Below are 23,129 nucleotides of genomic sequence, written 5' to 3'. Positions count from 1 at the left end.
ATTTTTTAAAAAGATTTATTTGTTTTATGTATATGAGTACACTGTAGCTGTCTTCAGACACACCAGAATAGGGCGCTGGATCCCATTACAGATGGTTGTGAGCCACCATGTAGTTGCTAGGAATTGAACTCAGGACCTCTAGTAGGGTAGTCAGTGTTCTTAATCACTGTGCTATCTCTCCTACTCTACCTGGGGAATATCTTTATATTCATTATGCAGATGAGGAAACAGGCGTAGTGAGGTCACATGATTTGTTTGAGGTTTGCCTGGTACACAGCATGGTCAGCGCTCTGATCATGTGTTCTTTGCTAGAAGGCTACCCTTTAAATCTTTAAAATTTCAATTTGTGTGTATTTGTGAGTGAGTCTGTGCACACGTGCATGCATGTGTGTGTGTAGCATGTGCACGGGTACCCAGGGACGCCAGAAGAGGAAGTCAGATGCTTTGGAGCTGAAGTTATGGGCAGCCATGAGTTATCTAATGTGACTGCTGTAAGCCAAAGGTATCATCTGGAGAGCAGCCAGTGCTCTTCACTGCTGAGCCATCTCTCCAGCTCCCAGGCTAACCTTTCAGAACTCAAAAACAAATAATAAAAAAAGTAACCAACATAAAAACAGGAACTTCCTGTCTCAGATCAAGGATCGGCCTTTGAGTCTCTGCTGCAGCCTGCCTGTGCTTACTCTAATGCTGAAGGACGGGGAACCCAACCCTCCCAGCCTGGACAGAGATATCTGGAGTACAACCTGGAGCTGGCAATGAATGAAAGCCTCTCTTGACACACAGTTTGGTTGGAATTTGAGTGTATAATATTTGTAAATTAATTTCTCCTTGTGCAGCCAACCAGCTAATCTACTGACATGTTAATTTAAGTGTTGTAGTCTCCAAAGCCCGTGCTTGATCTAATACCTCAATGGGAGGTATTAGATCAAATACGTCCAAATCTAATACCTCAATGGGAGGTTACAGACCAGGCATCCCTGAAGAAATGTTTCCCTGATGCTCTCACTAAATTAAGGGCACCTTTTGGCCCTTTTTCAGGATGCAACATGCTCACTTTTGAAATCCCATCTGCTTCTCCAGGATGGACATAGTATGGGAAGAGATGGCAGCATAGAGTGACAAGATCTCATAATCAGCACAGCAAATCCATAGGCACTGTCAGCTATCTCATGCATTGTTTCTGTGGGGACTCTGATCTTTGTTTGCCTGATGAAATGTACACAAGACAAGGACATTTCCAAGATCACATGGGTGACAGAGCTGGGGCCAGCTAGGGTTCAGAGCAATGAGACCATCAATGAGCTATGTTGGGGAGCAGTAGTTTGAACCCCAGGCTTTACCACAGAGCTGCATTTGAGCAGGTCTTAAAGGATGTGCCCAAAGGGTCTTATGCTTTGCTCAAAGAACGTCTTGAAGGGTCTGTTGAAGAAGAGGTAAGACTGTGTAGTTGAATACATAGCAGGAGCAAAGGTCCTGGGGTCTGCCTACTGGGACGAGCCAGGCCATTGATCTTGTGCTCCAAGAGGGGAGACCTGGTAACAATAATTCAGCAGCTTCCTAGGGTCACCTGACCCGAGGAGGGCCTTCTGTGATAGAGAAGTGGGTGTCTGGGAAAGTCAGGAGGGTTTTGTCTGAGAAACTTTGCCTAAAGATGAAAAAGATTCTGTGTTGCTCTAATCCTTGGCTGAAGGGAATCCTCTACTCTCCCCAATACCTCTATCCATATCAAACACACACACACACACATATACACACTCTTACTCTTGAATAACCATACGCTCATACTTGTGCCTTGAAGGGTTGGTTAGAACTCCTGACAAGCTGTGGGAGTCTCTGGGGCCTGACACCACCTTTCCAGATCCATGATTTTTTCAGGGGAAGTTATCAGAGGGTGCTCTACCCATTTCCACCTTCAGCTTCATTAGGGTGTATCTATGTGTGTCCAGGTATTTGTTCACATACTCACAAACTCCTACCTAAGGGCCTTAGCACTCAACTCTAGCATCAGGCTCCAGCCCTGAAGTGAAGGAGGAGCCCCGGGCCCTGCAGCTCCTCTCCCATAGCCTTACCTTGATTAGGTGCAGTTTCCCACCAGAGCCTCTGGTGCAGATAATGAGATGCTTGGAGAACAGGAAACACTGGCGCTCGCCCTCTTTCTTAATGGACAGAGACCCCAGGCGGCCCCTAGAGGACTTGCTCTTTTCAGACAAGGACACCTGCATGAGGGAACCTGTAAGAACAGGGGATAGTGGTGAGGAGGGTCTGAGCCTAGCCTCAGATGGTACAGATGGCACTACCCTATGGCCCAGCCTTGGAGGTGGAGGTATAGCCACACGTGGTTGTGGAACAAGGTAGTCCAAATCTCCTGGTTGCTCTTTCCAGCTCAGCCTCAGAGCCAGGGGATGGGGGAAATGAGAGCTCTGTACAGGGTCTCACAACCTCCCAGCCAGGGTCCAGGGTCATGGCAAGCAAAGGGACCCCTAAAAGAAATGGAGAGCCGGGCTGAGGTCTGGAAATGGCCCTGAGTAATGAGGCTGAAGAAATGGGGGCTGGAGGCAGGTTCTGGTGTCTTAGCATGATGGACTGCATAGCTGTGGCCACAGCAGACATCACCAATTGATTTCAGCACTTAGCTTCAGAGCCCAGACTGAGCATGTGATAATCCTCGGTGTAATACAGTAGAAAGCCACTGTTGGATAGAGTAGTTGTCTGTCTCTACTCTGGGTGTCCCATGTAACACCTGCTCTCTAGGTTCCTTTCCTGTTGTCCTCACTGTCCTCAGGGACCCTCAGCACAGTTTGCATTGGGCTTACCTCCCAGCCTCTCTCCTCTCTCTTCATCTCTCTGTCCCATAACCAATGTCATTCCAGACCACATTGCCCAGCCTCTCTAGGAAAGCCTCTCTCCGCTGACGTCCCCGTCCCCTGCTGCAACTGAGATGTCCATTTGTGACAGGTCTTCTTCTGCAAGGTGCGACTGGTTCTATTCTCTGGGGGGCCTTGGAAGCCCATGGGGACTCGGTGTACAGAGGGCAAGGGTCAGTGTTGGCTGTGAGGCTGAACAGTGGGAAGGGCTGAGCGGGGCTCCAGGTCCTGCTCTAGTACAGAGGAGGAAGTGCTTTTTCTGGGTGATATGGCAGCTTCCGGGTCTTTGAGGGGACTGTCCACTCCAGGAGGGGCTTGTCCCCCAAGGCTTCAGAGAAGTAGAAAGAGGCTTCTTGGGAATACGTCTGGTATAGATCACGTCTTGTGCAACTCAGGGAGACATGGAGACTGGGAACTGCCCCCGGGCTTCCCGTGTCCCAGGTAGACCCTCCTGGGGTCAAATGCAGCCACCATCCATGGAACATAATGTCTATCAGATCCTCCCCTGAGGCCCAGATTCTGATGTACCAATCAGTATAAGCCTCGCAGAGCTATTTACTAGCTAGAAAATTCCAGACCTGGATGGAGGAGATGCTGGAAGATGATTTGGGGGCAGACATCCATCTGGGACAAAGGAGCAAATGCTGAGTCTAATACAGAACGTGGCAGCCGCGTAAGGTGACCTTCAAATGCATCGCAGCTCTGATGTCTCTGAGCCATCAGGAGCTCAACAGGGCCAGGCCACCCAGACCCATTCTCAGGGCGAGCAGGAGCCAGAAGTGGTTAAGACCCACTTCAATGAGAACCCCTGAGTGCAGGGATCCCTCCCAATACCTCTGATAAATTCTATTCTCAGGGCCAGTCGCTATCTGTCCCCATTCTGTCTCCTACTTTCTCCACTGAAGGACAGGTCGGAGCTTACAACAAAAAGTCCATGGCTAACCTGGGTAGTAGACTCACATTTGGCATGACAGAAGACCAGTGGTATCTGCATGTGTGTGTGCATAAGTTCTGCTTCCACGTCAAGCTTTTGCATCCCAGCAGTCCAGAACATTCCACAGTCATAGTTGCAGGCCAGTCTACTGATGATGTCCCCGAGTGCCACCCTCCTCTCAGGGACCCCTCAGTGGGGGTGCAGAGCAGCCGCCCTACCTTGGCGCACGAAGGTCTGGCTGGTGTCCAGGAGGATCTCACAGCCCTCCGTGATCATACGCTCAATGGCCAGGTTTTTGCGGATGTTCTCGGTCTCACTGACTTCGTCATGCATGATCCTGGGGAGACAGGAAGTAAGAAATATGCTGGTCCACTTTCAGGGAGGGGGATGCTCTCTCTCTAGGCAGACCTAAGAAGAGAAGCTAGGGCATGGGGCCCATGGTTAAGAAAGGGAAGGGTATTCGTATCTACTGAGTGCCAACTGTATGCTGGACACTGGCCAGGCTCCATCTGGTTTAATCCCCTGGCAGTACAACTTGCCAGGTGCTTGTTTTAGGAAAAATGAAAGGGAAATTGGCACGTTTCAGTGTTGAGCATTGTAGGATAGAGAACAGATCCAGTCCAGGAGGGAGATGTGAGCCCAGGATACCATTTCTTCTTGTTACCCACGTCTTACTATACACTATTTTCATCCACAAGCAAAGTTCATTACCCTTGTACTCTTTCCTCAGGCTGTCCCTTCCTTGCTGGGAATAGAACTCAAGGTCTTGAGAATGATGCTCTACCATGGAGCTATGTACCAGATCTTTCTGCCATGTCTTTACACGCCTGTGCTTTTAATGTTGCATGGGCCCTGGAATACTATGAGATTTGTGAGTGCCTGCCAATTATGCTGGCTCAGAGAGAAAGACTGGCTTTTTATCTACTTGCCTTCTGGGAGGAAAACAATCTGTTTTTTTGTCTTCTGCAACTCTAGTACTGTCCAGGAGATGGCGCCATTTAATTACATTGAAAAAAGTAACATGCGAGAAGGGGAAAAAAAGGGACTCTGGCAATTTTGTTCTGGTGGGTTCCCAGGCTTTTTAGGAAAGCAGAGAAGCACTGGGAAATCCCTACCTACTTCAAGAAGAGCACATCTCATCGTTTTCTACCTATTTCTGAAGTACTACAGGCAATGTCACCAAGAGGGCTGGTGCATGTGGTTTAATCTAAGGGTGCTTCGTGTGGGCTATAAAATGAGCAAAACCTCAAACCTCAAACCTCAGCCAGCTGGCCCTCAGTTGTCCACGTGTGGAATGCCGGGGAGCAGGTGGGGCTCAGCATTTCAGTTTACTGGGTTTTTGTTGTTGTTGTTGTTGTTGTTGTTTTCTTTTTTTTTTTTTTGTTTTTTTGTTTTTTCTGGTTTAGCACTCCCATTTTAATTTAAACTCTCTGGGACATCTAGACTGGCTCCCTTCTCTCTAGCAGCCTCAGTTTCCCCCTTTCCTCCACAGAAATGTTTTTCTGAGACACCCAGTTCCTAAAGATGGGGTTCCATTTGAGAAGTGCCAGTGGCAGAGAGAAAATTTCTCACAGTGAGGGTGAAGTTCTGCTTGGGCATGTTGGACTCTGAAAGGTCCGAAGGGGGAACTCCACAGTGGTGGAGACATGACAAGGGCAGCCTACAGGGTAAGTTCGGCTTCTGAGGCAGACTGGTGCTGGGGACCTATGTGCACACATAACTGCTAAGCTCTTTGAGGGACCGCGGGCCCCAGAAGTGATGGTTATCACTGTGTTCTCAGTGGCGCTACGGTGGTGGTTGAGGATAAAATGGCAAGACAAACAAACATCTGGTTCTTACGGAGAGCAGCTGGAGGTGTGGGAGGAGGTACAGCTCTGAGAACAGCTTGTGACTGGGTTGGAGAGGAAGGTGTGTGACTCCTAGTCTAGCCAGGGCTTGGCTATCTGATGGTTTCTTATCATGCTAGGTTACTTCCCTTAGCACCCTATGGAGGCGGGTGTGGGGAGGTGAGAGGGTGAGAGAACCTCCAGTGTGCCATTAGGGTTGGGCTTAGGAGAAGGTGCAGGTACTGGGTGGAAGGAAGATAGAGTAGGATGCATACCTTGGCCTCTCAGGCCATCTGCACCTCAGGCATGTATCTCTCAGCAATGAGGAACCTCAGGGGACATCCTAGGCCTTTTCTCTGGGGAGGGAGCATGTAGGATTTGGACCAGCAGAGGGTTCTTTCTTTTTTCCTGCCACAGGGTCTACCGATCTGCAGTCACACACCTGATCTGTAGTCACACATCCCATATGCTTCCCCGGTCCTCCCTCCTGACTCAGTAACTCTGCAGGTTCTCAGAAGGATCAGACTAGGCAGCTTGTCTCCTGCTGGTCTCAGCCTGCTCCTCTGCTTAGCTTGGAGCTGAGACCTGCCTGTTATCCTTTGCTGGCTCCAGGAAGTTGAGCCTCCCTCATCCTTATTCCTAATCGGCTATGCCTGACCACAGGGCTCAACCTCATGTTGTGACCTCCATCAAGGTTCAATCCTAGGCTCTGATGTCTTCCTGACTGAAGTCTCTCCTGTGGCAATATAGCATGGTGGTTGCCATCAAACTGATGACACCTCTTGATCCAGAATCTAGAACCCTCCTTTCTGGTCTCCTCCACTCGGGTATCTAAAGGCATCCATCCTGTCTAAAATCACTAGTCTTTTTCCGTTCTCCCACCCAGTCCATTGGGAAATCCTACTAGCTCTGCCTAGAGACAGGGCAGGAGGGACAGACAGTGATGGCAGATGACAGAAGGCAAGGGCTCTTCCTCTGAGCTCCATTCCCAATCTAGGCCATCCCCCCTCCCAGCACCTCAGTGGGGATGTGTGTGACAGGGTTCCCCTGACCGCTTCTGTTCTTGTGGAGGAAGGCCCCCTCTGGACTGCAGGACAGAGAGAAGGCCAGGTGAGGAATTCTAGACTGGAGGACCAGAGTGTCCTTAATGGTCACAACTTTTCCACCTGTCACCTCCTGTTGCTATAGCAACTCCATCTAGTCACTTGGGAATTCCGTCCATGGGGGGCTCTTAGCACCACAATGGTTTTTTTTTTTTTTTTTTTTGAGATAAGGCCTCATAGATTCCAGGGTAGCCTTGAAATGTAAATTTTGGATTCCCCTGTCTCTATTTCATAAGTGCTGGGGTGTAACAGGGGCCACCATAGCTGGTTTTATGTAGTATTGGATACTGATCACAAAGGTTTGTGTATGTGGGGCAAGCACTCCATCAACTTAGCTACATTCCTGCCTTGTTTTTGTTTAAAACTTTTTTTTTTAAAGATTTATTTATTTATATGTAAGTACACTGTAGCTGTCTTCAGACACGCCAGAAGAGGGAGTCAGATCTCGTTACAGATGGTTGTGAGCCACCATGTGGTTGCTGGGATTTGAACTCCGGACCTTCTGAAGAGCAGTCGGGTGCTCTTACCCACTGAGCCATCTCACCAGCCCAAAATTTTTTTTTTTTAAATATGGTTTTAAGTAGCTTACTTAGGCTGTCTTCCGACTTAAGAGTAGAGGCTGGCTTTGAACTTCTGACCTTCCTGCCTTCATCTTCTGAGTACTAGGATTTTCTAGGTGTCTAACACTAAACCTGGCTTACTACTACAGGATTTGACAAGCTGACACTGAACAAGAGGGGAAGTAGGTGTTGAAAGTTCCGGGAAGCTCCTCTCCTGGGTCGTGGGTCTACTTTAACAGCAGGGTTCTGCAGATCCTATCAGTGCCAGCGACAGCACCCAGCTGCTTCATCTAGGCCTGTGTGTAAGCTGTAATCTGTGCAGGCTAGTCAGGGGACCCAGCCTTGAAAGGAGGCAGGCTATGATTTTCCTGAGGCAATTCTCAGCCCTGCCCTGCCCACCCTTTGCACCGTGGCTGGGCACTCACCTGGACAGTTCCTCTAGTTTGGATTTGGCATAGTCCAGGCTGTTGCGCTCCACATGCTCATGAGGTGTGTGGGCCAGCAGCTCATGGAGTGTCAGGATGTACCTGGGGATCTGTGAGTGGCGAGGGACATGGTAGGACGGGGCCAGGAAGATGAGGAGCAGGTGGAGAGACAGAAAGGGACAGGGAGCAAGGAGGGACAGGGCAAGAAGGGAGAGACGGTGATGGTCGACAAGAGATGCACGGGAATGAAGGAGAGGGACAGAAAGCAAGAGAGTCAAGAATGGATCTTTGAACCCAAGAGACTGAGGAGGAAAGCAGGCTACATCTCTGATGTGCCTGGAGAGCCAGGACAATGGGGACCCACGCATGACTGTCTCCAGGAACTGCCCCTTCACCTTCCCCACTGCTGGAGGGGACAGGTGCATGGGGGCTCAGCTTGCTCTCCACCTGCCAGGATTTTTCGGGGAGGGACTGTGTCCTGCCAGCTGTGCCCTCAGTGCTCCTGCCCCAGCCCACTCCCTTGTAGGTCACCAGCAGTCACCTGGAACATTGGGTAGGTGAGGAAGGTCTCCAGTGTGCGCTCCTCGCAGTCTGGCTTGGCCTCATACTGCTTGAGGAGCTTGTCAAAGTCCCGGTTTTGCTTGCAGTGAGCAAGGATCTGGAGGCTGTACTGGTGGTTGCGGACGAACTCCTGGTAGATGTTCAGCATGGGCAGCAGGATGTCGAACAGGTCCGCTGCAAAGGAAGGTGGGGTCCGCAGATCAGAGGGTGAGGTAGCCCCAGGCCTTGGACCCATTGGCTCACCCAGAGAGGCTGTGTGAGAGGTTTAAATCCCACCTCAACAGAGAGATCCCACCTTGGGGGAGTGGGTTTGCGACTAAGGCTTACAGGTGTGGGCTATCTTGTGGTAGCTCTGACTGGAGATGCTTAGAGAGATGGTAAGGAGTCCTATACCCTTATGGCTGTGGCTCCCAGGGGCCCTGCTCTGGGAACCATCTCCAGAAGACAGCCTTAGTGTAGGTCAGACCTTATCTCATGGTTGATCCATGTGGAGTGTGGGCAGCAACTGCCTCCACTCAAAGTGTCTTTGTAAGAGGCTGGCTGTGTGTGTGTGTGTGTGTGTGTGTGTGTGCATGCGCATATACAAACACATGTGATGGTTTGTATATGCTTGGCCCTGGGAATGGCACTATTTGGAGGTGTGGCCTTGTTGTAGTAGATGTGTCACTGTAGGCATGGGCTTTAAGACCCTCTCCCAAGCTGCCTGGAAGTCAGTCTTCCACTAGCAGCCTTCAGATGAAGATGTAGACCTTTTAGTTCTGCTTGCGTGGATGCTGCCATGCTCCTGCCTTGATGGTAATGGACTGAACCTTTGAACCTGTAAGCCAGCCCCAGTTAAATACTGTCCTTATAATGTTGCCTTGGTCATGGTGTCTCTTCACAGGAGTAAAGTCCTAACTGAGACAGTGCGTGTGTGTGCATGTTCATGTGTGTGGGCATGTATGTGGCTCTTCAGGAGCCATGGGCCTTGCTTTCTGAGATAAGGTCTCTTCCTGGCACCCGGACCTTGCTGATTAGGCTAGTCTGGCCAGAAAGCCCCAGGGATCTACCTGTCTTTGCCTCTCCAGCACTGACTGGGAGAATATAAGTGTATGCCATTGTGTACATTTAAAAAATGTTTATTTGTTTTTATTTCATGTATATACCTAGGAACAATTATGTTCTCATTTTTCATGCATGCTTTGCTTGTGTAAACATATGTGCATGCAGCACCCATAATGGCCAGAAGGGGTGTCAGAGCCAGTGGGAACTGCAGTTACAGACCATTGTTGGCCTCCTTATGGGTGCGGTTAGAATCAAACCTAAGTGCCCTGAGAGAGCAGCAGTGAGTATGATCGCACTGGGCCCTGGCTGAGATTTTTTGTGGCTTCTGGGATTTCACTCAGGTCATTCATTGTTCCCCTGAGACAAACTTTTTACTGACTGAGCTCTCTCCCCAGCCCCATAGACCAGGGTTTTTGACACAAGAAACATCTAAAGAGTGAAGGGGGCCGGAGAGCTACATCTGGCCTGGTTCTCACTATGACTTTGCAGCCTCAGGGTCTTCCCCTCTGTAGTGAAGGGAACACTGCAGTTCCTTTACTTACCAAAGTGGGAACCTGGCACAGGTGCCGTTCAATGGAAGGCACCGGTGCGGCTCAGCCCTGGAACCCAACGGCACAGCTTTCTAGGCAATGCAGATGAAGCCGGAGCCTTCGTTCTAGTAATCCAACTTCTGGAAACTTATCCCATAAAAATGGTCCCTAAAGATTTTCAGCGGCTTAGAACCAATAAGAAGAGCGAGCTGGTTGCCTGGTTCATGGTATGTATCCTTAGGGACACTGGCTCATTATACAGCCATCAAAACACTCAGCATGAGAAAACTGGGCGTGGAAAAATGCTCCATTTACAAAGCTAAGCTAAGATGTGACACATTGCCAGGCATGGTAGTGTACAGCTTTAATTACAGCAGTTGGCCGGCAGAGGCAGGCCGATCCCTAACAGTTCAGGGTCAGCCTGGTCTCATAGCAAGTTCCAGATCAGCTAGGGCTACAATAGACACCCTATTGTAAACAGCAGCAGCAGCAGCAATGTATCAGCATAATGTAATAATCTGATGTAAGCAAATGAATGAAATGTCTGTACAAACAAGCTTCAGACTCTCTAACTCCCTCTGTTTTCAGTCACGTGAAATGGGAAAAGAAAACTCGAACACTCTCAGGATCTCTGTGTATAGGGAATTGTGGGAGGAACATGGCCATGACTGGGGTGGCTGCCTTTGAGGGACAGAGTGACAGGTGATATAGTGTTTTCTACTTTTCTGGAGTTTGAGATGTTCACGGTGGGCATGTTGCTGTTGAAAGGGAAGGTGGACAAGCAAATAGAGGGTCTCATTTCTTTCCAGGAGCACATGACGGTTGTCCTTCTCCTCTCAGGGACCCTGGGGTCTACAGAGAGACTCACTGTGATGATCTAGAGGGACAGAGCTGTCTCCTGCCCAGGAAAGGAATATGTAGGACCCCATGGGGATGGCTACTCACCCAGCACCAGGGTGGGCCAGCTGGAGATACGGGCCTTCAGGCCTTGGTAGAAGATCTGATGCAGGAACATGATGGTCTCACTGAAAGACAAAGCACAGGTGAGCTTCTGCCTGGATTTCCTACCTCCTTGCGGTGGACCCTGCTGGACATTTTAGTGTCATGCTAAATTGAGGCCCTCAATAGGTGCTCTAAACGCCTAGGACCGAGTGGCATCACACAAGCCCCTCTGTGCAAGGGGTGTGAGCCCATGAAGATGGCAGAGAAGAGCTGCAGTGGCCAGCAGCCAGCTGTGTGCAGAAGAGGCCTTCTCTGCTATCTCCCCCTACTTCATCTGCCTCAAGGTATTAGAGAGACGTGGAGAATACAGAACACCAGCCACTGACGGTGGGAAGAGATGGGGCCTGGGACCCATCTAGAATGATGCTCACATCTGACTTAGGCTCTTTCCTAGCTGTGTATTCTCCAGCCAGGACACCTAACATCTCTGAAATTCATATCCTTCTATGTGAAATAAGCTGAGGTGAAGAATCTCTTGCAGTGCTGAGGCTGCTTGGATACCTGGTATACAGTAGGAGCCTAGCAGAGCCCAGATCCCCACTGTTCCTTTAATGCCTTCATTCATTTTTTTTCTCTCTCATGCCTTACCTACTCCTTTTCCTCCTTCCCCTTCCTTGTCTGCTGTGCACAGAATCTTTCAGACTTCCTGAGGGGCCTTTGCCCGTGGACCCAGCTCTACCCACCTGTGCTGATCATGGCTCCGTCACCTCTTCCCCCTGCTCAGGTGGTACTGATACAGCAAGACCCCCTCAGAGCACAAACTGCTGTGAGAGAGAACACATCCGAGCAGGGAAGCCACTCCAGGCAGAAGACATGTACCAGACGCTAGGACATCCACCAGTGAGGAAAGGAAGCTCTTTAGAGCCCAATACTAAACAAGCCAGTGTAGCAACAGCCTAGCAATGGGCCAGGGATATCACAGAAAGGATGGTAGAGACAGCTTGAAGACATTACACGGGGTGTCTATAGACCATACAGCAAAGCAAACAGGTTAATTAATCGAGTCACAAGATTTTTCCCCCCTTCACACTCAGTGTTTGTTAAAAGTTACATTTCCACTCTTCTGCAGTCTTGAATGTGCAGGATCATGATGTCTCTGTGTGTCTGTATGGTGTGTATTTCGTATAAGCACACTTGTGGGTACCAAAGACCATCTGCATGAGAGTGGAGACCAGAGGAGAATAGAAAGTGCCCTGCTCCATCACCCTCTGTCTTGTTCCTTTGAGGCAAGATCTCTCACTGAACCTGGAAATGGGCTGGCAGCCAGCAAGCCCCAGCTATCCTTACAATTCTGCTTCTCAGCACTGGTGTTAAAGGCATGCATAGCTATGTTAATTTTTTTATATGGACGCTAAAGATTTGAACTCAGATTCTCAGTCTCATGTAGCAAGAGCTCTTGTCCACTTAGCCATCTTCCCAGTCTGAGTATGATGACCTAAACATCCACATACCCTGACTGAGTAACATTTCCTTGCTGAAAGATGCTAATGGCTGCCTGAAGCCTCAGAAAGCCAGTCCTGCTGGTGGAGGGTCTTGCGGCAACACCGAGCACTGTGACTAACGAGGTGACTGCTGAAGGTTAGAGTGGCTTTGGTGACTTCTTAAAATCAGGCAACAGTGAAGTTTCCCAGATTCGCTGATTCCTCTTTTTCAGGGCAGGACTTCTCAGTTCTGGATTTTTACGGCCAGGCAAACTTCTTCCAAACTTAGAACCCCAGACCCTGCTGCTGCTGCTGCTGGAAGTAAGTTTCTGCAGCACTCCAAACCCTGGCACATTAGGGTGTTCACAGGGTCTCCACGGGCAGGAGCTACCCAAAGGCACCAGCTTCTTGCTTATATCCCAAGATTGCAGCCCTCCCCGCTCGTCTTCAGACTCCACTTCTGACTCTGGTTCCTTGCTGTTTTCCCCACACCTGAGGCAAATCTCTCTGTGGAAGCCTTGGGTGCCTCCAAGTCACCTGTGAGAGAGACCATTTTCTTCCAAACTCCTGTATAACGTTAATGTCTCGGTCTTTCCCCTGAATCACAGATGTTCTTTCAGACATCTACAATGGGTGTGTGTTCTCCAGAAGCTCTTGAATGAACTCTGACCAGATCCTTTAGAAAAACCCCCTACCTGTGGCAGCCTTACAAAAGTCTATTACTTAGATGATCAGATTTGAAAGTTGATAGTCTTCTTCCTCGAGTCTTCCTCGAGGGCCCCAGCTGTAGACCAGATGTCATGTTAGCAGGCAGGAGATAAGCATTTGCTTTGTATGTCTCTATCTTAGCTCTGGAGTGACCAGGGGCACTGTCAGTCACTGGCACTATTTTGGAAGGAGCTTTTCCTTAGCATTAGATCTCAGCAGTGGACTTCCATGTTATATATAGATGTTCCAGGCTCCCTTCACAGAGTGCAGGTGAGGAAGATTCAGGCTTCTGAGAATTCAGAATTTTAAATGATCACTGGCTTAGCCTCTATGTCTGGGTCCTTAGCAAGACAGCCTATTCTTTGAAGCTCGGAAACCAGACATCAGTTTCTCTGTAGCTGGGACAGTCTTCCACAGAACTGTCTGTTCTGTCAGGCTCTTTGGTCCACGTGGAGAATCAGGTGTGCCGTGCGGCCGCCATCATGGAGTATCTCGGATCCATCTTCTGGACAACTTCCTCCAGTTTCCCCAGCAGTCCCTTGCATTGCACCTTGGAGGAATGACTTCTGTCTACAAACGCCTGCCAGCTTCTACAGCTTTCTCACCTCTCTGCTTTCTCTGAGTTGAAGAGAGTCAATGCATCCCTCTGAATTAGGTCCCAGGATCAGGCAATGCTATTGTTTATTTGAGCTTCCCTCCTGACCACTCAGAATGTCTCTCTAACAGAAACATGACTGCTAGCCGTCTTAGCATTGGTGTTTATTGGGCCAGTGCCTCCTTTTTCTTTAAATAGAAGATTTATTTTTGTTATTTTTAATTATGTGCCCCTCAGGGCACAGAGGAGGCCAGAGGCATAAGAACTAGAATGACAGCTATCTGTGAGCTGCCTAATGCGGGACTCAAACTCCCGTCCTTTGCAAGGGCTGAACGAATATTTTACACCAAGCCATCTCTCCTGCTCTAGACTAGCACTTTTAATTCTCTTCAAGGCTGTTTCCTCTGCCTTCAGAACTTGGCTGCTTGTTGCAAGGAGCTTGGCTCTCAGGCCATTCAGTTCTCAGCATGCATTTCTCACTGAGCCATATTTTTGCTTTTGACTCAAAATAGGATATTGAGAATGTGTTTTATTCACACACTCAGGGGCCACTGTAGAGTTATTGTTCCAATTTCAGTATTATCTCTGGAGATCAGCAGGCCAGAGGACAGCGAGCAAGATACAGTAATAGCCAACTGCTGGAGCCTTCAGAACATACACGGCATGTATCATATCAAATGGACTTATTCTCCCCCTGACCCCTGTTCCCCACCCTCTGCTCAGTAACAGGGTTTCTCTGTAGCCCTGGCTGTCCTGGAACATGCTCTGTAGACCAGGCTGGCTTCAGACTCACAGAGATTCACCAGCCTCTGCCTCCCGAGTGTTGGGATTAAAGCTGTGTGCAACCATACCTGGCTTCAAGTGGATCATCTTAAGATTCATGGCATCCTAAACAATTAACTCATACCATCAAAGTCACTTCTAACAGATCATTATAACATAACAAGGTTTTAAATTCCACAAGAATTACCAAAATGGGGTGGAGACATAAAGTGAGCCTGTGTTGTTTGATGGGTATGTTCCGTGAAGGGTGGACGCAAGCCTTGTACTGTGAAGTCACATCCATCTATTCAGAATGGATGTGGTGGCATACACCTGTAACTGGCAATCCTGTGGGGGGATGGGAAGTAGAGACAGGTATCCATGGCAGTAAACAACAAAGAGGTGCTGTCTCAAACAAGGTGGAAGGAGAGGACAGACAGAGAGGAGGAGAGGATAGGCATGTGCATGCGTGTGTGTGTGCACATGTGCACACACACACACACACACACACACAATTAGTGGATTGGTTGAAGCCTTTTGTCTCTATTTTGGGACCTACCTAGTATTGCCTATTTACTCTTTTCTCTCAAGAATTTGAAACAACTCCTTCAAACACAGGCCTGGCATGTGTAAGCCCCCACATTCACTTAGAATTTATCATGGTTGGTGATGTGATTTTCCATTTTGCTATGGGAGGATCTCTGTTTTCTTTCTGCCTCAACCTTGGACACCAGGTCTTTTCCAACCCTTGCAGCATCTGTATTTACCTGCACTTTATGTGAAAATACTTAACCAACGCTTGGCTTTGCTGTAATATGAGAAGAAAGGCTATGGATGCGACCTTCCTCTTTGATTGGCTTGCCAAGTGTCTAATTCAAATTAGAATCCCTGTGATTTTTACTAAATTCACAAACATTCTTCAGCCTGAGCCTGGACTTTCTTTTTGATTTGATGACATGTTGGTTTATTCTGGCCTTAGGTGGTTGCATCATGTTATGATACACCTTTGTAATTTCTATCTATCTATCTATCTATCTATCTATCTATCTATCTATCTATCTATCTATCTATCATCTACCTAACTACCTACAAATCATTTATTTATCTACCTACCTATCATCTACCTACCTATCTACCTATCTATCATCTATCTATCTACCTACCCATCATCAGTCTACCTACCTATCATCAATCTACCTACCTATCATCTATCTATATACCTAGCTATCATCAATCTACCTACCTGTTATCTATTTATCTACCTATTACCTACCTATCATCAATCTACCTACCTATTATCTATCTGTCTGTCTGTCTGTCTATCTATCTATCATCTATCTATCTATCTATCTATCTATCTATCTATCTATCTACCTACATTCCTATCTATGTACCATCGAGGTATCATCTATCTACCTACCTATCATCTCTCTATCTATATACCTACCTATCATCAATCTACCTACCTACTTATCTATCTACATACATATCATTAATCTTCATACTTTACCTACCTATCATCTATTTATTTATCACCTATCTACCTACATATTATCTACCTACCTACCTACCTACCTACCTACCTACCTACCTACTTATCATCAATTTACCTCTGCGTCATCCACCTATCTACCTATTATCAATCTACCTACCTATTATCTATTTACCTATCATCTATTTATCTACCTACATACCTACCTACCTATTATCTATTAGTCTATCTATCTATCTATCTATCTATCTATCTATCTATCTATCTATCATATAGTTATCATCTATCTACCTACCTATTACTTATTATCTATTTATCTACCTACTTAGCTATTATCTATCTATCTATCTATCTATCTATCTATCTATCTATCTATCTATCTTCTTGCTATCATCTATCTACCTACCTATCATCTATCTACCTATTATCTATTTATCTACTTACCTATTATCTATCTACCTATCTACCTATCACCTAGCTATCATCTACCTACCTACCTACCTAGCATCTACCTACCTAGCATCTATTGATCTATCTATCTATCATCTATCTACCTACCTATTATCTATGTATCTATCTACCTACGTATCATCAATCTTCCTACTTCTATCTATCTATCTATCTATCTATCTATCTATCTATCTATCTATCATCTATCTATCTACTTACCTATTACCTATGTACCTACCTATCATCAATCTACCTACCTATTATCTATTTGTCTGTCTATCTATCTATCTATCTATCTATCTATCTATCTACCTACCTACCTATCATCTACCTACCTACCTATCATCTATCTATCTATCTATCTATCTATCTATCTATCTATCTATCTATCATCTGCCTACCTATTATTTATGTATCTATCTACCCACCTATTATCAATCTACCTACCTATCAACTCTTTATATGCCTGCCTATCATCAATCTACCATCATCTATCTACCTATCTATCATCTCTCTATCTTCCTCTCTCTCTTTCTCTCTCTCCATATCATCAATATTCCTACATCTACCTATTATCTATCTATGTATCTATCTATGTATGTATCATCTCTCTCTCTCTCTCTCTCTCTCTCTCTCTCTCTCTCTCTCTCTCTCTTTCTCCCTACATAGGTTTACCTACCTATTATCTACTTACCTACCTATCATCTATTTATCTATCTACCTATCTACCTATCATCAATCTACCTACATACCTATTATCTATTTCTCTATCTACCTACCTATCATCTCTCTGCCTACCCATCATCTATCTATCTACCTACCTATCATCTATCTATATATCTACCTATCATCAATCTACCTATTAGCTATTTATCTATCTACCTACTACCTATTTATCATCTATCTATCATCTGTCTACTATCTCACTCTCATCTCACTCTCTATCTACCTACCTATCTATCACCTATCTATCTACCTATGTATCATCAATCTTCCTACCTTTACCTATCATCCATCTATCTATCTATCTATCTATCTATCTATCTATCTATCTATCTATCTATCTATCATCTATTTATCTACCTATTATCTGTCTGTCTATCTATCTATCTATCTATCTATCTATCTATCTATCTATCTATTATCTACTTATCTACCTATCATCTATTTATCTATCTACCTACCTATCATCAATCTACCTACCTATTATTTATTTATCTATCTATCTACCTATTATCTATCTATCTATCTATCATCTGTCTACCTACCTATCATCTATCTACTTATCATCGATTTATCTATCTACCCACCTATCATCTCTCTAGCTACCTACCTATCATTAATCTACCTATTGTCTATCTATTTATCTATCTATCTACCTACCTCTATCTATCTATCTATCTATCTATCTATCTATCTATCTATCTATCATCTAACTCTCCATCCACCCATCCATCTATCTAGCCATCTACCCACCCACCTTTGTGTGTATGTGGTATGCTTCCATGGGAGTGAAGACAAGAAGTTGATGCCAGGTGTCTTCATCAGTTGCTCTTTAATGTATTTATTGTGGCAGGGTCTCTCACTGAACCCAACGTTTGTTAACTCAGCTTGTTTAGCTATCTATCTTGCTTGGGGGACTACAGTCAGACCACTTGCAACCCCCAGCATCTGGGCAGTGCTGGGGATCTAAACTCCAGCTCCCATGTTTGTGCAGCAACTAAATACCCACAGGACCATTTTCCCATCCTCTTTATAACGTATTTTAATTGGAGGTAGGGAATGTGTTTTTCATCGTTTAAGTGAAGTTTAAAATTATTTTGCTAGGCTGAACTTTGAGTGGAATTACATTAAATTTGGAAGTATTTTTGGTGAAAAGAACATTCTGACATGGAATCTTTCTAATCTGGACATTAGTACACCTCTCTCTCTCTCTGTCTCTTTCTCTCTCTCTCTCTCTCTCTCTCTCCCTCTCTCTCTCCCTCTCCTCCTCTTCCTCCTCTTTCTTCCTCTCTCCTCCTCCCCCCTCTTTCTCTCCTCCTCCTCTTCCTCCTCCTTCTTCCTCTCTCTCTCTCTCTCTCTCTCTCTCTCTCTCTCTCTCTCTCTCTCAGCACAGGTGCTTGTAGGTGTGTAGCCATGTGATGCCAGAGGTCAGCCTTTGGTGCATTCCTCAGGAACACTGTCAGCCTTATGTTGAGTCAGGGTCTCTCACTGGCTTGAAGTTCACCAAGTAAGCTAGATTGGCTGGCAACTGAGCCCCATTAAACCCCAGGGATCCTCTGGTCTCTGCCACCTCAGTGCTGAGATCACAGATATACACCAACCACCTCAGATTTTTCACATGGTTTCTGGGATGAAACTCAGATTCAAGTGCCAACCAAGCCATTTCCCCCATTACTACTTGTGTGTTTTCCAAGTCTTTAAGAAAGACATAAGAAAGCTTTATCTCTTGATCACTTGGGACCTCTGTTTATTTCTCCATAATCATGTTATTGGTTCTATTTTGAGCAGGATAATTTTCTCATTCTTTTTTGTTTGTTTGTTTGTTTGTTTTTTGTTTTTTTTCGAGACAGGGTTTCTCTGTGTAGCCCCGGCTGTCCTGGAACTCACTCTGTAGACCAGGCTGTAGATCAGAAATCCACCTGCCTCTGCCTCCCAAGTGCTAGGATTAAAGGCATGCGCCACCACTGCCTGGACATTTACTCATATTTTAAAGTTACTCTGTAGACAGTGGGGAAAGCTACCCCCATTTGGATTAAAAACTAACTGGATTTTGGACTCACTGCCAGGTTCCCATTGATGGTGACCTCTGACATATCTAGCACAGCTACTCCTCCACTATCTGCTTCTCTTCTCACTGAATGGCAGCTTGAGCTGGCCAGCCCCTCAGTCACTCCACCTAACCATTATGCTGTGGATTCTGTGCCCTGCTCTCAGGGACACCTGCCTCTCTATCATCTCTGCCCAGACTATTGCTGGTGGGCTCCTCAGGGGTCCTCTCCTTCCACACTCAACCTCAGCTCACCCTCTCTCTTAATGCAGCAATTATTTCTTGAACATCTGAGGTGACTTAGAGTGGCCTTAGCTTGCCCTATACCCCCATAGTCTGTCTTATGTTCTTTCTCATTTCGCTTCAGCCTCTCTGCCTTTATTTCTGTCCACTGTACTTACATTTCTCTCGTCTCAGTTTTTGCATAGGCCATCCTCTTGGTACATACTGACATTTTTGGGTGGGAGGAGGAGAGTAGGGGAGAAGAGGAAGCAGGAGTGTAGTATTATCTACATGCAAGTGTACCTCAAAATTACTTCAGATTTATTTATTTTATTTTAGGTGTATGAATGTTTTGTTTGAATGTATGTCTGGATACAACATGCATATCTGGTGCCCATGGTGGTCAGAAGAGGGCTTTGGATGCCTGGAACTGGAGCTATGGTTGTGAGCCACCCTGTGGGTGCTGGGAACTCAGTGTGGGTCATCTGAAAGAGCCAGCAAGTGCTCTTAATCGCTATCTCTCCAGCCTCAAGTATGCCTTTAAAAAAAATCGACTTTTGATTAGAATAATCGGAAGGCTTTCCATTTTATTCAATTCTGTCAGCGTAGGTAAAAATGATTGATTTCCCTTTCAGTTCTGTCGGTTTAAGTAAAAATGATTGATTCTTTTAAAATGCTAAGTTTATCGCGATTCTTTAAGGAGAGCACACAGCATAGGTTTTCTAAAAGCTATGAGCCCTGTGCTGAGCTCTGCAAACACACACACACAGGCACCAGAACAGATACTGGTCACTCCATATCCAAACCTAGCAATGATAAAGACAGAGATTGGGTTCCGGTGTGTAGCATCCTCACTGCACTCTGTGTCATAGGTTACCAGCTGTGGCCTGTAGGGCACGCATGACACACCCCATCTTGGATGACTTTCACATTTTTGAGGTTATTGTTGTTTTAAGACAGAATCTCACTATGTACTTAAGGATACTCCAGACTGGCCTTTGGCCTTTGCCTCTTCAGTGCTGGCGTTATAGGTTTGCGCCGCCGTATGTAATTATATATATATATATATATATATATATATATATATATATACTGTAAATGGTTGGGGGGAAGAACCCTCAAACAGATATTTTGTGACATGTGAAAATTATATGAAGTTCCAGTGTTGGTGTGTGTAAATAAAATGAATTGGAATGCAGCCAACCCATGTGTTTGTGTCTCTGTTACTGCTTAGTTACCATAGGGAATTCAGGCGCCACAAACTCTAAAATATTGATTTTTAAATTAATTTTTTAGCAAACAGCAATGCCATTTTATGTATCATTGTACTTCGCTCAGGCTTGTCCCTCCTCTACCCTTCTGTTCCTTCTCCTGCTTCCTACTAAAAAATAAAAATACTTGTAGGTGGCCCTTTCCAGATAAGTTTTGCTGGCCCATATATGGGCGGTATCCCAGGCATTATGCAGTGTGTAGCTTAAGGTCCTGCCCTCACCCTCTGGAAAGATCTAGACACTGAAGAGATCCTCGTTTGGGTTTGCAAGGCGGCTCAGTGGGTCAAGCGCTTGCTGTACAGTAGGAAACTCTGCATTTGGATCTTCAGCACCCATGTGGAACCTGGCGTGGTGACATATGTCAGCAATCCCAGCTCCGGGAAAACAGACAAGAGGGTCATTGGTGCTTGCTGGTCAATGATTATAGCCAAATTAGTGAGATCTAGGTTTTCTGAGAGATCTTATTGCAGAAAATAAGGAGGAAACAAACCTAAAGTGGAAAGAGATTGAAGGAGACACCCAGTGCTGACTTTTGGCCTCTCCGTGGACACATGAGCACACACTCACACATACACAAAAGAAACCGCTGTTTAAGTGTAGTGAGGGCTACTGCAGAGAGACACTCTAAGAGTATACAGAAGGGAATATTGGCTAGTAGCTATCAAGAGGTCTAGGGGCTGGTGAGGGATAGAACATCCAAGGGAATCAATGAGGAGAGTGCAGTAGTCCATTTGAGACCTGCTTATCTCCCTCCTTCTTCAGTGACCCAGGAAGGGGCATGACCAAGGCTGGACCAAAGAGGCCAGAGTGGGGCCAGAGCAGGGCAGACGCAGGCCTGTCTACACTGCTAGTTATGATGGCTTAGGTGGCCACCCCTGCCCATTCAGACATGACAAATGGATTGTGGCATTTCCTTCCATGGACTTCCTCATTGGCTCAAACCAAGGCTTCAGGCAGTCACTCACTGTCAATCATCAGAGTGAGCATCAGGATACAGACATCTCCTGTCAGCAGGCTAAGGAGCGCCTTAGCACAACTGTGGCTTCCAGCTCTCAGTGCCTGGCATGGCTTTTATGAAAAGGAAACCGTTCAAGTCTGTAAGCAGACCATGCCGGCCACTCAGAGCCTGCCGCCACTGCTTAGGCGAAGGAGCTTTCCAAGGTATGACAAGCATGCAATTAACACCCTTCGTGACACTGCCTACCTGGAGGAGAGAGGTCTCTTTCTTCTCTAGGATCCTTTTACTAAGCACCAGTAAATTAAATCACTACATTGACATCAGGTTCTAAAGTGGCCATCCACTTCCTCTCGAAAGCAATGTAGCTGGGCAGAACCCTGTGTAGAGGTGCTCTTTAGTAAAAACCGGCAGGCAGCTTCACTCTTCACATGTGCTGCCCAGAGGCCTTTCCTCCCCACAGTTGAGGTGGAAGGCAGGCAGGATCAGGTTCAGGAACCGGATCCCAAGGCACTTATAGTAGGAGGGAGGATGGGTCTCACATAGTGGGACAGACTTCAGATAGGGGAGATATTTGGAGCCCTGTGCTGTGATCTATGCTAACAAGGAGCATGGAGCAAAGCAGAGGAGCCTAGCTTGTCTTTCCTTGTTCACCCTGTGATACCTCTTTTCCACATGCTTCTGTTCAGTGAGGCTCTTATCACAAGAACCTCTCTGAAGTCAAGGTTGCTGCTAAGCTCTTAAATGTCCCCCCCCAAAAAAATCCCCAAACATGAGTGCAAACAAGCTGTCTTTCTTTTCCTTTCTTTCTTTTTCTTTTCTTCTTCCACAGTTCTGTGAACAAAACTGAGGGTCTCCCATATGCCAGGCAAGTGTTCTTCATTTGAGCTGTACTTTCAACCATTTTTAAAAAGTAAAGGACTCAGCTTCAGGTATTTTCTTATTGCATCATGAAATAGATGAAGACAATTCATAATGGTTAAATATGGAAGGTTGAGTTTCTCACTGGTAGTGGTATTGGTACTTTGGGTAGAATAGTTCCTGTGTGTTATGGAATGTTTGGACATATCCATAACCTTTGCCCACACATGTTAGTAGCAACCTTCTATAAGTTTTTTGCAGTTAAAACCGTCATTGTTAACGCTCTTACCATGGCCAAAATGCTTTAAATTTAGACTATGTCTGCTTTAGTCTATACTCCCATCTCAGGCTCTGAAACTGTTTGGTCACACAACTTTGAATTATTCCCTTCCTCCCTGGGAGTCAGGTTCCTCAGCTGCACTTGGTGGAAAACACATGTGGGTTTGTATCCGGATTCAGCTCAACATCTGGCAACCGATGCCTCCCACCTTCATCGTCCCTTCCGCTTACCTGTTCAGAAAGATACTGCTGACGTCGTCGTGTGTTATAGGGGGTTTCTTAGAGCTGGCGGCCATGCGCAGTGGGCGCAGGAAGTTGTTGACAAGGATGTGTAGCTGCTGTACGTACTCAGCCTCGGCCTCCAGCATGCTGAACACCACCTGGTTCCTCTTGCGCATGCTGTCCGCGTGGGGAGACCGGATGTAGTCCTGGATGATGTTCTTCCACTTTCGCCGGCACAGCCATCCCCGAAGGAAGCTCTGAACCTGGTAAAG

General features: G+C 46.4%; 1 protein-coding gene across 1 annotated transcript in view; it reads right to left on the bottom strand.

The window, feature by feature from the left end:
• Rasgrf1 (Ras protein specific guanine nucleotide releasing factor 1) overlaps nt 1-23,129 on the bottom strand; it is a 114,269-nt gene that overhangs the window by 47,282 nt on the left and 43,858 nt on the right. Inside the window, exons 5-10 of the mRNA XM_085827879.1 lie at nt 22,867-23,120; nt 10,793-10,872; nt 8,254-8,447; nt 7,713-7,822; nt 4,017-4,135; nt 2,070-2,230 (exon numbers count right to left, since the gene is read on the bottom strand). Of these exons, the coding sequence (XP_085684005.1) occupies nt 2,070-2,230; nt 4,017-4,135; nt 7,713-7,822; nt 8,254-8,447; nt 10,793-10,872; nt 22,867-23,120 (918 nt within the window). The remainder of the gene's footprint in view (nt 1-2,069; nt 2,231-4,016; nt 4,136-7,712; nt 7,823-8,253; nt 8,448-10,792; nt 10,873-22,866; nt 23,121-23,129) is intronic.

Source organism: Mus caroli, unplaced genomic scaffold, assembly GCF_978045245.1.
Source record: "Mus caroli unplaced genomic scaffold, Mus_caroli_1 scaffold_11, whole genome shotgun sequence".
Classification (NCBI taxonomy): domain Eukaryota; kingdom Metazoa; phylum Chordata; class Mammalia; order Rodentia; family Muridae; genus Mus; species Mus caroli.
Note: the sequence above shows the minus strand (reverse complement) of the source record. Positions and strands in the feature narration are given on the sequence as shown.